Source organism: Emys orbicularis, chromosome 15 (assembly GCF_028017835.1).
Source record: "Emys orbicularis isolate rEmyOrb1 chromosome 15, rEmyOrb1.hap1, whole genome shotgun sequence".
NCBI classification, from domain to species: Eukaryota; Metazoa; Chordata; order Testudines; family Emydidae; genus Emys; species Emys orbicularis.
In genome coordinates, this window is record NC_088697.1 from 25,545,158 (window position 1) to 25,561,388 (window position 16,231).

The 16,231-nt window shown below is 49.3% G+C and overlaps 1 protein-coding gene across 1 annotated transcript; it reads left to right on the forward strand.

Annotated features, from left to right (window-relative positions):
- The first annotated feature begins 497 nt into the window (after window positions 1–497).
- On the forward strand, window positions 498–15,131 carry SCN3B (sodium voltage-gated channel beta subunit 3). Its single transcript, XM_065417280.1, has 5 exons — window positions 498–552; window positions 9,271–9,434; window positions 12,542–12,767; window positions 14,146–14,284; window positions 15,068–15,131. The coding sequence occupies exons 1-5, from the start codon at window positions 498–500 to the stop codon at window positions 15,129–15,131; spliced, it is 648 nt and encodes a 215-aa protein (XP_065273352.1).
- Window positions 15,132–16,231: the final 1,100 nt, after the last annotated feature.

Below are 16,231 nucleotides of genomic sequence, written 5' to 3' on the forward strand. Positions count from 1 at the left end.
CCTCTGGCACTCAGCACACAGCAGCGGGTGCCGTGCGCGGAGCCTGCATCTCCATGGTGTGCTGCTCTTAGCAACAACCGCTGGCCGGGAGGAGGAGGAAGGGTTGCAACCGACCCCGGCAGGGAGCAGGCTGCCCAGCGCCTCCTGAGTGGAGCTGTCCAAGATTTCGCTCGGTGGGGGGCTGAGGGGTAGTGATCCGGCTCCCGGGAGACCTGTCCGTGGTGCTGACGCCAGCCCCTTTGGGGTTCAAGCCAGCTTCTTGCATGGACTTCTTCCCACAAGAAAATGGCATCTTAAACTCCCACTGAGCTCTCTGCTCCCACACCTCCCTCCCCCGTGTCCCTAGCTTGATCCCCGCTGACCGATTCACAGCAGACAAGCACGGATCCGCTGGCAGCTTGATACCCTGTTGCCCCTGGGCACGGCGTGGCGTGGGGAGAAGGATCCTTTTTGGAAAGAGCCTTTATCCAGCCTGAGAACCATCCCCACTAGGAAGCATGGCTGCTCTCGCCACGGGTTTCTGTCTCTCTTCAGTCCTGTTGGTTATATGGGGTAGGTGCCTCCATTCTTTGTGGGGTTGGATTGGGTTCCTCCAAGCAACCCTGAGCTTGGCTGCTGTAGCATGTTTCTCTAAAGACGTGCTTCTCCCAGAGAGCCTCCTCCAACGCGCGCTCAAATAAAATCCAGCCTTAATAGTGGCTTTTAGTTTGGTTGACAGAGAGAAGGAAATGGCATTGATATTAAGTTAATTGCATCAATTAGGATATTATTAAGTGGCCTTATCACAGAAACCGTGTTTTTCTATAGTAATTGTGTGTGCTTTACTTATTCTTCTTTACTCTTGTTTTAAAATACTATATATGTTGATTGAACATTCAGTTGTTCCTAAGGGGCTGAAAGCATATAAACGTAAAGCATGCAGACCATATGGATTGATGTTTTAAACCTGTTGCCTACTAATTTCAGCGGGTGACCCCTGGGTCATGTAAATCAAAGAGAATTTGTATTGCAATTATTTCAATTTACTTATGAAATCAGAGAATTTTTACTGCAATTATTTCAATTTACTTATGAAATCTAGAGGGTTGTTGCTGCTTTTACAAATGTGGCAATTTTTTTTTTTTTGTATTTTTTGGAAATGTCTCATTGGTGCCAAGAAATGTCCAACATGTTCTTTGGATTTTCCCATGAGTGCTTATGCCAATGGTGCTAGTCCCAATATTTACCCCAGAGCAACACAGTATTGAAATCCTGGCTTAATGAAGCTACTTCTATATCATCGGGGCACACATATGGGCTGCAAGAGACCACTCTTCACCCCCCCTTTCAACAGGCAGAAAGGTTTGACCCTTGCAGTCATTTCCAACCCTATGATTCTATGAAAGGGAATTTGAACCAATAGCTCTTCACAGCCCACCTAAGAAGCTGGCTTAGAGGGGGAGCCTCGCCCATTATCTGGCTGAAATAATATTTAATTAAAGTGGAATGGCTTCAAGAGGCAACACTGAGGGTGTCCCCAACACTGTATCCCATAACCCAATGATTAGGGCACTCATCCAGGCGGTAGGTGAGCCCTTTTCAAATCCCTTCTCCTCATCAGGCAGAGGGGGAAATTAAGAACATAATAATGGCCATACTGGGTCAGCCCAATGATCCATCTAGCCTGGTATCCTGTCTTCTGACAGTGGCCAATGCCAGATGCTTCCAAGGCAATGAATAGAAGAGGGCAATTATCAAGCGATCCATCCCGTCGGTCACTCCCAGCATCTGGCAAGAGCTTAAGGATGCCCAGAGCACGGGGCTGCATCTCTGACTGTCTTGGCTAATAGCCATTGATGGGCCCATTCACCACGAACTTTCTAATTCATTTTTTGAACCCACTTATAGTTTTTGCCTACACGTCAACTGGCAACCACTTCCACAGGCTGACTGTGCGTTGTGTGACGAAGTACTGTGTTTGGTTTGTTTTAAACCCGTTGCCTACTAATTTCAGCGGGTGACCCCTGGTTCTTGCATGGTGTGAAGGGGTAAATAACACATCCTGATTCACATTCTCTACTGCATTCATGATTGTACAGACCTCTATCATAGCCAACCTTAACTGTCTCTTTTTCAAGCTGAACCTGAAGCAGGGCCTCCCACCCCCTCCACATCACAGGCGAGGCCCCTAACCACTAGGTTAAAAGTTACACGGGAGGCCTCTGCCTCCTTCCCCCGGGTTGTTTTGCGGGGTATTCGGCAGGTCCCTAACCATCTCACACTAAATGGGGTAGGCACCTAAGTCACCTGGGGGGTTCCTGGCCGTGGCCAGCAAGCAGAGGTCGGTACCTGGGAGGGGAAGATGCTGGGTCAATTGCCTTCTCCCCGCCCGATGAGCAGGGATTTGAGGAGGGCTCTGCATTCTCTCAGGCGTGAGCCCCGATACTGAAGTAAAGGACGGCCTTAGGAGGCTTGCTTGTTGTAGCTTGTCGAGCCTGTGCCACTTTCATTAAGTTGTAACTGGCCAAGCTTATTCCATGAGTCCCTCTGTAGTCCAGTGGTTTGGGCACTTACCCAGTGTGTGGGTGATGCTAGTTCAACTCCTCCCCCAGATTGCTGAGGAATGACTTGAACAGCCTGTTCTCAAGTGTATATCCGGCTGCTGGACTAAGAGGTGTTCTCCTGTGGTGCTTGGGCCCCTGTGACTTTTTTTTTTCTGCTGACGCTGTTCCACTTACATTACATAGTCATGGGGCCACAAACTTAACCCACAACCCTGTGTAGTCTGGTGGTTGGGTTGTGTACCCAGCATATAGAAGTTTGGGGTTCAAAGCCACTTTCTTCTTGCCGAGAAGGGATTTGAACCTTGAGCTCCTGCTTCTTAGGTGACTGGCCTAAGTGCTAGGTGATTTTCCTACGTGGGGACTCTCTTAGTCTTTTGTGTTGAAGGAGGGCCACTTTTGTTACATATTCATTGGGCCAAAAGCAACCCAAGTGGGCTGGGGTAGTCCAGTGGTTAGAGTGTGTGCCTAGCATATGGGAGGTTGGTGGTTCTCCTCCCATTTTTTCTCACTAAGAAAGGAGTTGAGCACTTATTTCTCAAGTAAATGACCGAAATGCCTGGCTAGGAAGTAGTGGGATGTGGGGGCTCCCTCTGTCTTTTCTGTTGAAGGTGGGCCACCTTCAGTAACTCTTACATGAGAATTGGGCCAAATACTCTTTGTGTCTCCCTCAGTAGTCATGTGGTTTGCCTACTTGCTCCTGAACCAGTAGTTTGCTGGTTCAAACCCCCTTTCCATGTGTTGAGAAGGGTTGGCACCTTGATCTCTTACCTTGCAAGTGTTCCACTTTAACTATATATTAACCAGGGCAAACGAAACTTTCCAAGCCCCCTATGGTATGGGGGTTAAGGTGCTCACCTGGCTTGTGAGTGCTCCTGGTTCAAATCCCCTCTGTGTCAGTTAAGATGGGATGGGTGTCTCAATCTCTTACTGCTCAAGTGTTCCACTTTAACTATATATTAACCGGGGCAAGCTACGTTCTTAAGTCCCTCTACGGTACGGGGGTTAGGGTGCTTGCTTGGATTGTGAGTGACCCTGGTTCAACTCCCCACTCTGCGGGACAGGCGTGCCTGTGGTGTGTGAGAGGAGACCCCTCCTAGCTGAGCAAGAGGCCTGTCACAGGGCCTCTTGCTCTTTTAATTAAAGAGGCTTTGCTGCTGAGCAGTAAAACCCCCCTCTCACTCTTGTCCACCGTGATCAGGATACACGCCCAGGTTGTAGCAGACCCCAGGGCACTCCCCTGCTCTTTTGAGGGGTGTGAACTGGGGGCCGCCACCTCCTGGGGAGAGTCACTGGTGAGCGATCCCTGTCCGAATCCCCTCTCCGTCCCAAGAAGACAATGGCCTCTTGAGAAAGAGAGGGGGTTCGGACAAGGATGGCCCACCCTAAAGGACGGTCGCCTAGGAGGCAGGAAATCCCTGTGCAAATCCCTGCTGAACAAGCAGCTGGGGGATTTGAACCAGGATCTCCCACAACCCAGGCGAGTATCCTAACCACTGGACTAGAGAGTGAGGGTAGCGGCAAGGCTGGCCCAGAGCACATTTAACTAAAGTGGAACAGCTTCAACAGGCAAGAAGGAGGTAGGCAACCCCCTCGCCATTACGGAAAGGTGAGGGGATGTGCCCCAGGTGAGATTCAAACCCACATTTCTGGCACCCCAGGCACATAGCATGACCATTAGCCTACAGAGGGTACTGTGACAGAGTGAGGCCCAAATACCATTTAATTAAAGTGAAACAGCTTGGAAAGGCAAGAAGGTGGGCACCCCTGACGCTACCCCAGAAAGACGAGCGCACACGCCCCAGGAGAGATTTGAACTCACATCTCCCCCTAGCCCAAGCACGCAGTCTAGCCATCAGCCTACAGAGGGAAGCCTGGCAGCTTTTGCTCGAGCAACCCTTTAATTAAAGTGGAACAGCTTCCACAAGCAAGAGGGTAGCTGCCCCCCCCCCAGGGCAGTACCCGAAAAAGCAGGGAAAACTCACCAGGCCTGCATTAGGGACCGACCTCAAGGCCTTTTTAGCATTAGTAGGGGGAATTGAACCCACAGCACACGCATCCCACACACACAGCCCAACCACTGGACCATGGAAGGAACGACAGCTATGGCTTTGCCCAAACAATAGTTAATTAACGTGGAACACCTTCTACGGGCAAAAAGCAAGGGGCCTCTCCATGCCAGAACTACTGGTGATATCTTTTCAGAGGCCCTTGCAACAAGCAAAGAAAGGATTCAAACCCACAGCGGCCATAAGCCAGCCCCGTAGCCTACTCACTGGACTACACAGGAAGGTGCTGGGCTTTTTGACCCAAATAATAGTTCATTAAAGTTGAACAGCTTCACGAGCAAGAGGACGGGATCACGAGACCCCCATGCTAGAGCCGCAGAACCAAGACAGGCTGTAGGACAGCCCTCTTCAAACCCCCCCGCCCACCAGGGAGAAAAGGGATTTGAACACACCATCCTCATAGTTCCTCTGTGAAGCCTAACCATGGGATCAGAGAGGGAGCCACAGCCTTTAACTGGGCCCAGGGGCCTTTAATTAAAGTGTAACAGCTTCAACTGAGGGTGCTCCCATCACTGTAGCCCAGGACCCAATGATTAGGGCACTCAGCCGGGCGGTAGGTGAGCCCTTTGCAAATCCCTCGCGCTCATCAGGCGGAGGGGAGAGTTAAGAACGGGAACGGGCAGATTGCATCAGACCAATGGCCCAGCCAGCCCACTGTCCTGTCTTTCCACAGCGGCCAACGCCACCTGCTTCAAAGGCAACGAACAGAAGAGGCCAATTAGCAAGCGATCCGTCCCGTCGGCCCCTCCCAGCAGCCGGCAGTCAGCGGGCTAAGGACGCCCCGAGCGTGGGGCTGCGTCTCTGACGGTCTTGGCTAACGGCCACTGACGGACCCATTCACCACGCACGTTCTCATGCTTTTTTCGAACCCACTTACAGTTTTGGCCTGCCCCACGTCAATTGGCGACGGGTTCCACGGGCTGACTGTGCCTTGCGGGGCGAAGTACTGCCTTTGGTTTGGGTTAAACCTGCCGCCTACTAATGCCAGCGGGTGACCCCTGGTTCTTGCGTTGCGTGAAGGGGTGAATAACACGTCCTGAGTCACGTTCTACACCCAAGTCATGATTGTCTAGTCCTCTATCAGAGCCAACCTTAACTGTCTCCTTTCCCAGCTGAACCTGAAGCAGCCCTCGACCCCCATCACAGGCGAGGCCCCTAACCACTAGGTTAAAAGTTACACGGGAGGCCTCTGCCTCCTTCTCCCTGGGCTGTTTTGCGGGGCGTTCGGCAGGTCCCTAACCATCTCACACGAAGTGGGTTAGGCACCTAAGTCACCTGAGGGGTTCCTGGCCGTGGCCGGCAAGCAGAGGTTGGGAGGGGAAGACGCTGGGTCAATTTCCTTCTCCCCGCCTGATGAGCAGGGAGTTGAGGAGGGCTCTGCATTCTCTCAAGCGTGAGCCCCGATACTGAAGTAAAGGACGGCCTGAGGAGGCTCGCTCGTTGTAGTGTGTCGAGCCTGTGCCACGTTCATTCAGTAGTAACTGGCCAGACCCGCTTCACGAACCCCTCTCTAGTCCAGTGGCTTGGGTACTTACCCAGCATGTGGATGATGCAGGTTCAACTCCTTCCTCAGCTTGCTGAGAAGGGACTTGAAAAACCATCTCCTGCCTCCAAGGTGAATGAACATGCAGCTGCTGGACTAAGAGGGGTTCTCGTTGGGGCCTGGCAGTGGCCGTGTCCAATTTTTCTGCTGCAGTTGTTCCACTTTCGTTACATATTCATTGGGTCGCAAGCTTAACAAGCAGCCCTGTGTGGTCTAGTGGTTGGGGTGTGTGCCCAGCCTGTGGGAGGTTGGGGGGTCAAATCCCCTTTATGCTGGCTGAGACGGGACTTGAACCTTGATCTCTTACCTGGCAAGTGAATGGCCTAAGTGCTGGGCTAGGCAGTATTCTGCCCCTGGGGCTCCCTTGCTCTTTTCTGGTGAAGCTGCTGCACTTTCATTACATTTTCTGTGGGCCAAAGCACAGCCAAGTAGCCCAGTGTGGTCTAGTGGTTGGGGTGTGTGCCCAGCCTGTGGGAGGCTGGGGTTCAACTCCCCTTTATGCTGGCTGAGACGGGATTTGAACCTTCATCTCTTACCTGGCAAGTGAATGCTCTAAGTGCTGGGCTAGGAGGTATTCCAATGTGCTGGCTCCCTCAGTGTTTCCTATTGAAGGTGGGCCAATGTCATTAGGTAATTAAGCAGTCACTGGGCCACACCTCCACCGTGAGTCCCTCTGTGGTCCAGTGGTTTGGATGCTTCCCTCCTAGAAGGGGACAGGGTGGGTTCAAATCCCCTTTATGCTCCCTGAGAAGGGATTTGAAGGTTGATGGCCTACCTCTCAACCGAATGGCTTAAGTGCCGGGTAGTGGGCTGTGGGGTCTCCCTCAGTGCTTTCTGTTGAAGGTAGGACACATTCAGTAACCATTACATGAGAATTCGGCCAGGCGCTGTGTGTGAGTCCTGCTGTAGTCCTGTGGTCTGGCTACTTACCCAAGCAGCAAAGAGGTGCTGGTTCAAATCCCTTCCCTGAGGCGGGATGGGCGTCTCAATCTCTTACCGCTCAAGCGTTCCACTTTAACTATTTATTAACCGGGGCAAGGTAAGCTCTCAAGTCCCTCTACGGTACAGGGGTTAGGGTGCTCGCTCGGATTGTGAGTGACCCTGGTTCAACTCCCCGCTCTGCGGGACAGGCGTGCCTGTGGTGTGTGAGAGGAGACCCCTCCTAGCTGAGCAAGAGGCCTGTCACAGGGCCTCTTGCTCTTTTAATTAAAGAGGCTTTGCTGCTGAGCAGTAAAACCCCCCTCTCACTCTTGTCCACCGTGATCAGGATACACGCCCAGGTTGTGGCAGACCCCAGGGCACTCCCCTGCTCTTTTGAGGGGTGTGAACTGGGGGCCGCCACCTCCTGGGGAGAGTCACTGGTGAGCGATCCCTGTCCGAATCCCCTCTCCGTCCCAAGAAGACAATGGCCTCTTGAGAAAGAGAGGGGGTTTGGACAAGGATGGCCCACCCTAAAGGACGGTCGCCTAGGAGGCAGGAAATCCCTGTGCAAATCCCTGCCGAACAAGCAGCTGGGGGATTTGAACCAGGATCTCCCACAACCCAGGCGAGTATCCTAACCACTGGACTAGAGAGTGAGGGTAGCGGCGAGGCTGGCCCAGAGCACATTTAACTAAAGTGGAACAGCTTCAGCAGGCAAGAAGGAGAACTGTCCCAGTCACTGTACTGTATTAGGGTAGTGACATGCAGCCACATTTGAACCCATATCATCTCACAGCCCAGGCACATAGCCTAATCAGTGGACTACAGAGGAAGCCTTACCTAGTTGCTGGCCCAAATAATATTTAACTAACATGGAACATCTTCCACAGGCAAGAGTTAGGGAGCCCCCCATTGCTAACCAGCAAAGCCCCAGCACACCCACCAAGGCTGCAGTCAACATCTATCCACAGCCCTTCTTAAGGCAGATAGAGAGCACATGTAAACCTGCCTCTTCCACAGCCCAAGGACATACCCAAACCCCTGCACTCTAGAGGGAGTGCTGTCTTTGCTTTTGCCCAAGCAATATTTAATTAATGTGGAACAGCGTCAAGCTACAAGCAAAAGCATGGAAGCCCCCGATCACCCTATACCAGAAACTAGGGCATGCACCCGGCTTGTTGGAGACAAGGCTCTTTGCAGTCCTTCATCATAGCAGGGAATTTAAACCCATGGCTCTCCTAATCTAGGTGAATAGCCTAACCACAGGACTGCGGAGGGCGGTGCAGACTTTTGTCAGCCAAAATAATATTTAATTAAGGTGGATCAGCTGCAAAAGGCAAGTCCAGACCCCATGTATAGGAAAGAGGATGAAGGTAACAGTCAGCATCTTGATAGAGCGAAGACATATATAAAGCAGACACTAGAAATGATATTGCCCATCCCAGGGCAGCATGGGTTTACATTATGTCATAGCAGCATTTGATGAGTAGGAGCATTCTGCCTTGTTACAGAGGGAAATATTTCACACCTGCCAATTTTTGTGTTGACCTAATTGAAAGCCTTTTTGGCTAGCATACACACCGAATCTATAGTTTACCCAGATGCCAATTCTGCCTGACTCCAAGCCTCTTATGCTTAAATAAAAATTACAAAACCACAAAACTGGAAGAGTTGAGCCTAGTGAACTCTAATTGTCAGGTTTGGACACATCATCACTCTGAAACGTTCATCCCGCTTCACTTAGTGCACAATTGCTCCTAGAGGCTGGATGCAGAGGTTGTTCTAATACAGAATTCAGTAAGTGCTGTAACAGAGTTCTCTACATGCTTAAGTGTTAGTGGGTGGGAGAGAATGTATTATGTTGCTTCCTCTCTAAAGTAGCATTAATTACTCTAAAAAGGGACTTAAAATGTGGCAAAGCAGCTGCTGCCGCCGAGAAGAATTTGCCCGCAGCAATCACATGTTAATTATTACGTACTTATATAGTTCAGCTTGGAGAAGGAAGGTTTGTAAAACTTGCCAGTTTAGAATTTTAGCCATTGTCCATGAGCATTAGTAATAAATCAGATGGTTTTCCACTGAGGTTTATTATGTGTCTATAGTAAGAAGAGACCTGAATAACAGATCATTTGTTTTTCTCCGTCTCTATCCCGGTGTTTCTCTCCATCTGCTGCTATTCTGCCCCCATGGTCTTCAGTTGGCGTCTGTTCTCCAGTCTGTGTGGAAGTCCCGTCAGAGACAGAGGCTGTCCAAGGAAGTCACATGAAGCTACTCTGTATCTCCTGCATGAAGAGAGAAGAGGTTTCTGCAAGCACCGTGGTGGAATGGTTCTACAAGACTGAAGGGGGGAAAGATGAGCTGGTATGTATATTTGCTAACCTAATTCATTGCTACCATACCCCTTAGTATGGGGGAAATGTCCAGGGAATGTATGCGGGGAGCGAGGTAAAAAGGCCTGGGAAAACATTAACTTGGGTTCTGTGGTACGGTTTTGGTGAAGGTCACACAAGAAAAATAAGAAAAGCAAGTGTAATTTGGGTTGTGTGTCACATCTGAAGTTTGATTTGAGGAAGACAGAAATGTCCAGAGGCCACTCACACAATACTGAAAATGACAATGCTCCTTCAGTTATTTAACCCCACCCTTGCACTACAGTGTTTTCATTTATATGGCACTTCTCAGCCAGAGATATCAAAGCACTTTGCAAACATTGTCTCGTAACTGTCTCCTCCTAATATCACTGATCCATAAATTGAGTTGATTATGTGTCATGCAGCAGCACTCAGAAAGCCCAATGGAGCGCAAGACCACCTTGTGTGAGGGGCTGTACATACACATAGTAAGAGACAGGCCCTTTCCCAAAGAATTTACAGCCTAAATAGATAAGGCAGCTGAAGGGTGAGGGGGAAACAGGCACTGAAACGTGAACTGACTTGTCCAAAGTTACAGAGTTGGTCAGTGGCAGAGTGCAAGCTTGCATTGTGCATTTTGCCTAATTTTGTTTTGCTTTATGCTACTTACAGGAGAAGGCAGCTGATGTGTTTCCCCCAGAACCCAGATCCTAGACTAGGTTTAACAGGCTGCTGGCTGAGACTGCCAGAGGAGCAGCCACAATACAGTAATTTGGCTTCGCTCAAACTTCACAGTGTGACTGCAGGGTAGCGATGCAAACAGCCAAACGTGGGTGGAGAGTGCACAATTAGAATATTGGAGGATGGACTGTTACCCATTATGATGTGCCAGTTAGTTGGCTGAACAGTCTAGATATACATTTGGAGGCATATGAAAGCCATGTCAGAACCAAGAATAGAACTTAGGAGTCCCAATTCCTGACATCAGAATTTAACCCCGAGATCTCGCCTTCATGCCCAACAATTGTTCTCTAAGAGTCAAATCTCATCCTATTGAAGTCCACGGAATTATAGCCATTGAATTCCCCGAGACCAGGCTTTAGCGCTACATAGCTCTGTCACCTGCTGTTTTAATGATGATGGCACAGTGACATCCCTATGAAAGTTACTCCATCATCTGATTCAAGAAGCACGGTTAGACTATCTCTGTGTGCTCCTTTGAATGCTGTCTGCGGGGGTGTTGGAACTGTCCTTCTAAATGAGTTAAAATAGACGGATGTGGATATGAAGGAAAAGAAGCAACAGGTTTCTTAGTCCTGAGTACTTGGAGGCCTGACTATATGCAGTTCTTGCATATTTTCATACGTGCAAAGTCTTTGTTTCATCCAGAAAACAAGGCTAGTGGCAATGGTGAGTTCCAGATACGGCCCCACTGTTTTGAGCTCTGATCTGGAGGGACCACTTGGAAGGATGAGAAGGGAATTCAGGATTGGCTTATCTGCTGAGCATGCTAATGAGTGACTCGGGGGGTGTTTTAATGGCATGGACTGTTACCCACTAGGGACTGACAAGAGGGTCCACATGCTGTCACCGACCTCCTAAGCCACCGTTCGGTGCTTCTCATCTGAGCTTCCAATAGGCAGCCCATATGCCTGTCAGTAGAGGGGGTGAATCTGATTTTTAAACACTTGCCTCCCTTCTTGCACCTGCAATTTGTGGGTGCAAATAGTAGTGGGGAGAGATTTGCATCTGCAATTATTCGTGGGCACAAGTTAGGACACTTAGACACAGAAGGACCTTCTCTATGGATACACCCATTCATCAAAATGACCTCAAGTGCAGAACAACTTACACTCATAAAGCTGAGCGTGCAGAAAGGGAGGCCCAGTTCAGCGCAGGGTGAAAATCAGGACTCCAATGCTCATGGCTGTTGTGATGGACTCAGACCAGAAAGATATAAGAGAGTAGTTGAAAGCAGGTATCTCAGCCTCAGAATGAACAGGTCCCTGTTCCCTGGATAGCCAAACAAAGGCTATTCCAGGCCAATTGAGACACCTGATGCCAATTTAACCAGTTAAGGTCATTAGGCTAATGCTGGCACCTGACCTCAATTAACTGGCAAAGGGTCAGTTAAGGCTGTTAGGCTAATAGAGACAGCTGGAACCAATTAAGGTCCCACTCATACTGCTTAAAAGCTCTCCTTTCGCACTCTTCTCTAGAGAAGCCCAGGTGGAAAGAGCTGGAGGAGAGGAAGCATTGCTGAATCCTGAGGCAAGGGTGAAGCTAGGAAAAGGGGACCACTAGGAAATGGCCCAGGGAATCAAAGCAGCCGACAGTTGCTACCATTAGGGTCCCAGGGCTAGAACCTGGAGTAGAGGGAAGTTCCCTTCTCCCCCCATGCTCTACAGAGATCCCCTTGAGAAGGGAAGCAGACTTTGCTCCAGGCAGGAGGCCAAACTGTGCCTACTGAGCTCTAAGGAGCAACAGAGACTGGGGGTATTCCACCTTCCCACCTCCCATACTGTCCTGTGATGAAAGTAGCTCAAGAAACTGACCTTTGAAACTGTACTGAGAAAGGGAGGCCTTAGTGAGCTTCTGAGGCCACTGAATCTGCCTGGAAGCGTGGGACCCACCAATACAGGCTTGGAGCTTTGTCCCCCTGTGTAAATAAGTCTTTACATTTATCATCACACTTTCAGTTTTCTTTTGCAATACCTTTGTTTGGACCACAATTTCCAGTGCTTACAAACAGTTGTTTGTATTTAACATGGTAGCATGATCCAATGGACTTGAGCACTAGCCTGGGAGATAAGGGTTCTATTCCTGCCTCTGCCTCAGACCTGCTTTCATCTTGGACAAGTCACTTTGCCTATCGGTGCCTCATTTTTCCCCACCTGTCTAATGGAAATAATTCTATTTGCTGTCTTTGTAAAGTGTTTTGAGATCTCCAGATGAAGAGCACTATAGAAGTATTAACACCTGATGCTTCAGGAAGAGAAACTCTAAACCACCTGGTAGCTGGGAACTGTTCCTAGCTAGAGGGGAATCCCAGGGTGGGGAGTAGGATGCATCCACAAATTGATAGGTGACTGTTCCCTCCCCCCCATTTCTCTACAGATCTATGAATATAGAAAAGTATACCATGAATTTCCAAGCCGCTTCAGTGGCCGGCTACAGTGGAACGGGAGCAAAGACATGCAGGACGTGTCCATCACTATATTAAATGTGACCTTGAATGATTCGGGGATCTACACCTGTAACGTCACCCGGGAGTTTGACTTTGAGATTCATCGCCCACTCTTCACAAGCTCCAGATTGATCCATCTCACTGTGGTAGAGGAGGGTACGGAGGACTGGTGGAAATGCTTTGAACCATTGGGTGTGACCTGCCTTGCCAAGGGCCAAGTCTATTGCAAACCCAGACAATGCTCTTTTCAGTGGTATCCCTGTGAGGGGTGGGGAAGCTGCCAAGGAATAGGTCATTTGCAGATACTTCTATTTCCCCAGCCACACTTTCTTACAAGTCTGACACGGGCTCCGATATGAAACCCTGCACCTCTTGTGCTGGGCGTAGTCCCAGTTTCAGAGCTCAGAAATGTGTCCTGGCCTCATCCAGCAGCTCCTGGGCAGGGGAACAACCAGAGAAACATGCTGTACCAAGCAGGAAGTGCAATGGGCTTCCTGTTTTTCAGCTCAGTGCACACACTACTCCCTAGTGGCTCTCAGTACACCGTTCTAGCAGGGAGCAGCAGCAGTGTAGTTGATGAACCGGTGATGGCTTCCCTCCACCCCTTCTCTTTTCCTCCCTCCCCCACTGGGTGTGATCTCTCTCCATCTCCCTCTGTTTCTTTCCTGCCTCCAGCTGTGTATTTCTCTTTTCTTTACGTGCATTTCTCCCTTCCCCCTCAATCAGTGAAATGTTGGCCATACTAAGTCAGTAGGAGTGGTGTCACTGACTTCAGTGGGCCAGGGTTTCCACACCATATCTGTCCTGATTGTGAATCTCTTTCCCTTCTCTCCTCCAAGTCCTGCTATTTCTTGGCCACCATTAAAAGCATTTTGATTCTGTCTTCATTTTTGATAGTCACCTCATTGCTGCACAGGACATCTAGCAATGCATCAGGGGTTAGAAAAAGAAAGCGCCATGAAAACAAATCAGCATCCAGGATAAGATCGGTTAAAATGGGTGGGGGGCGTGTGTGCGTACATGCATGTGCTTGCTCTGAGGAGAACATAACTGGAATTAGTGGCAAACTTGAGTACATGTATATTTTATTTCCACGAGCGTGCAGGGTGGAACAGCTGATGGAAGTCTCCCCATAGCCAAACCCTGCCCCTCTCAAACCAGGTTGAGCTTCTTCCTCCACTTCCGGCAGCTGGTTTGGGGAGAGGAGCAGAAGACCGCTGCAGTTCAAGGTGACATGCAGCTATATTGCCAGGCTCTGTTCTTCATTTAGCTACAGCCTCCTAAGCTTCTTCACAGCTACTCATTCAAATGGCAGTTGAGACCCTGCCCCCATTTTCTGCAGCGGACTCAGCCTGCTGGCCTTAGTTCCAATAAGAGAGGTACCTAAGCCTACAGTCCTGTATCTTCTGTTGCTCATTCTTGCAGGTAACTCTATCTGGTTGAAAACAGGAGAGGGCTGGTTCTTTGAGAACCAACTTTGTACTGCACCATCCTCTAAGAGATCAGTGATTTATTTTAATTGTTTCCCCAACAGCTGGAGAAGATTTCACATCTGTCATCTCTGAAATTATGATGTATATTCTCCTGGTTTTCCTCACGTTGTGGCTGCTGATAGAAATGGTCTATTGCTACAGGAAGGTCTCCAAAGCAGAGGAGACTGTACAGGAAAATGCGTAAGTAAAAATCCTACAGAGCTTCTCACCTGCAGCAGAAAAAAGTGGGGTGTGGTTCAGAGGGTTCACCAGGGGATCTGGCCACCATTAAAAGCATTTTGATCTTGTATTCATTTCTCTTGCTGCATCTCAGAATCCTTGTGAAATGTAGCAGGATTGAGTCTTTCCGGAGAGAGGCTATACACTAGGTTAGCAAGGGACAGGGTTACAACTCAGAGTGAAGGCATGTTGGCCAAGCTGTGCAGTGCCCCATAACTGGGGTATTGGAAGGCACCTTGTCAGAACGGTGTAGGAGACACTTTCCCAGGACCTACCTGCAATTTGCCTAACTCATGATCATAAGCATCACACACTGTTTTTAAAGACTGAGGCAAAGATAGTTCCAGTGTGACACAGCTGGAGATTATTCCACTATTTCCATGCTGTATGTGTCCCTCCTTTGTACATCAGATAACAAGGCCCTTTGTGTGGAGTGGGGAGAAAATATGCTTATGATTTTATCCTGGGTCAAACTCTGCACCTGCCCTTGAGGAAGGAGCACACCGAAAACATTTTCGGAAGGGGCGTTCTCTGCGGTGAGAGTCACCCTGCGCTTTACTCAGTTAAGGGCTGACATGTCAGAGGTGCCAAGTTACAGGTGCTCGGTGCCTCCAAAAATAAGGACTTTCAAAGCATAGCAGCTCTCAACTGGTCTTTCCCTTGAAGCGTCTCAGCTTATGCTTGCAGCTAGCACCCACCCGGGGTTCTTTTTACCTGTGGTGAGCGCTCTCCTTCGATCTGTAGGACTGACTACCTTGCCATTCCGTCGGAAAACAAGGAAACCTGCGCTGTGCCCGTGGAGGAGTAGCCAAGAGTAGATGGGCCATGACCTGCAATAAGGTACGCAAGCTTGATACAAAACAAGGGTGTGGCTAGAGCATTGTGCACATGTGGCTGATTCTGCTCCCTGACTTGTGGGGCACCCTAAAACCACTGGGGAGAGGTGCAGGAAAATGGGGCGGTTATGTCATCCTGACAAAAGGCTTGGAGAAATGGGGGAGGGGTCTATGTATCCCAGGCTTGCTTTGGGTCCGACACTTCCACTATGGCTCTGGAAGCGGTTAAGCATGTATAGATTGTGGGTGCATTAAGATTATTTTTTAAATCTTAATAGCAAAAGATCTGGCTGTGCTGTAGCTTGTTCTGCCAGGAATGTATTTATCATAGACACTGATGTGCCCCACAGTAGCTGAGCACTTAATATATTTCTCCTCACACACACCTCGGTGAAGCAGGACAGGGCTATTATCTCCATGTTACAGATGGGGAAACTGAGGCAGAAAGACTTGCTCAAGTCACACACACAGTCTATAGTAAAGCAGGGAATTGAACCCAGTTTCTCCACTGTACAGCTGCTCAGCCATTTTCCAATGAAACCTAGTTGAAGCTGGGCCTCGCGGGTGGCAAGCTCCCTGCTCTGTGGCAGCCTTGAGATCGCTGCTGCTAAGTGAAATTGAAATTCTGGACAATTTTGCATTTCCTTTCAGGAACACCATATTTTGGTGTTTCTGAAACACAATTTTCAGGGATCTCCAATTTGCTGGAGAAACTTTGGTACATCTGTTTGGCTTCTCAGTCAGAAAGAAAGCAAATTTGTCAGTAACGAAATCCCCAAGTTTCAGCCAGTTAATCCAGAGTCCCATACTAGTGCTGAACCAGTCTTCCTTTACTGCTATCCATAGTCCAGCCCTTTGCATTTTGTAGGCATTCTTCTAATGCACCCTAGGTCACCAGGGAACTGAGGTCTGGCTCTGGTTGCTCATTGGGTGTGGTATATGCTACCCTGACCATCTCTCCCCAATTAAAACAAAAACAAACCTGTTGCTATTTCAGAAGTGTGTTGTAAATGTTGTTCCCCCTTGCTATTTCCAAAAGATGCTGCAGTATTTCTATTTTCACACAGAGGGC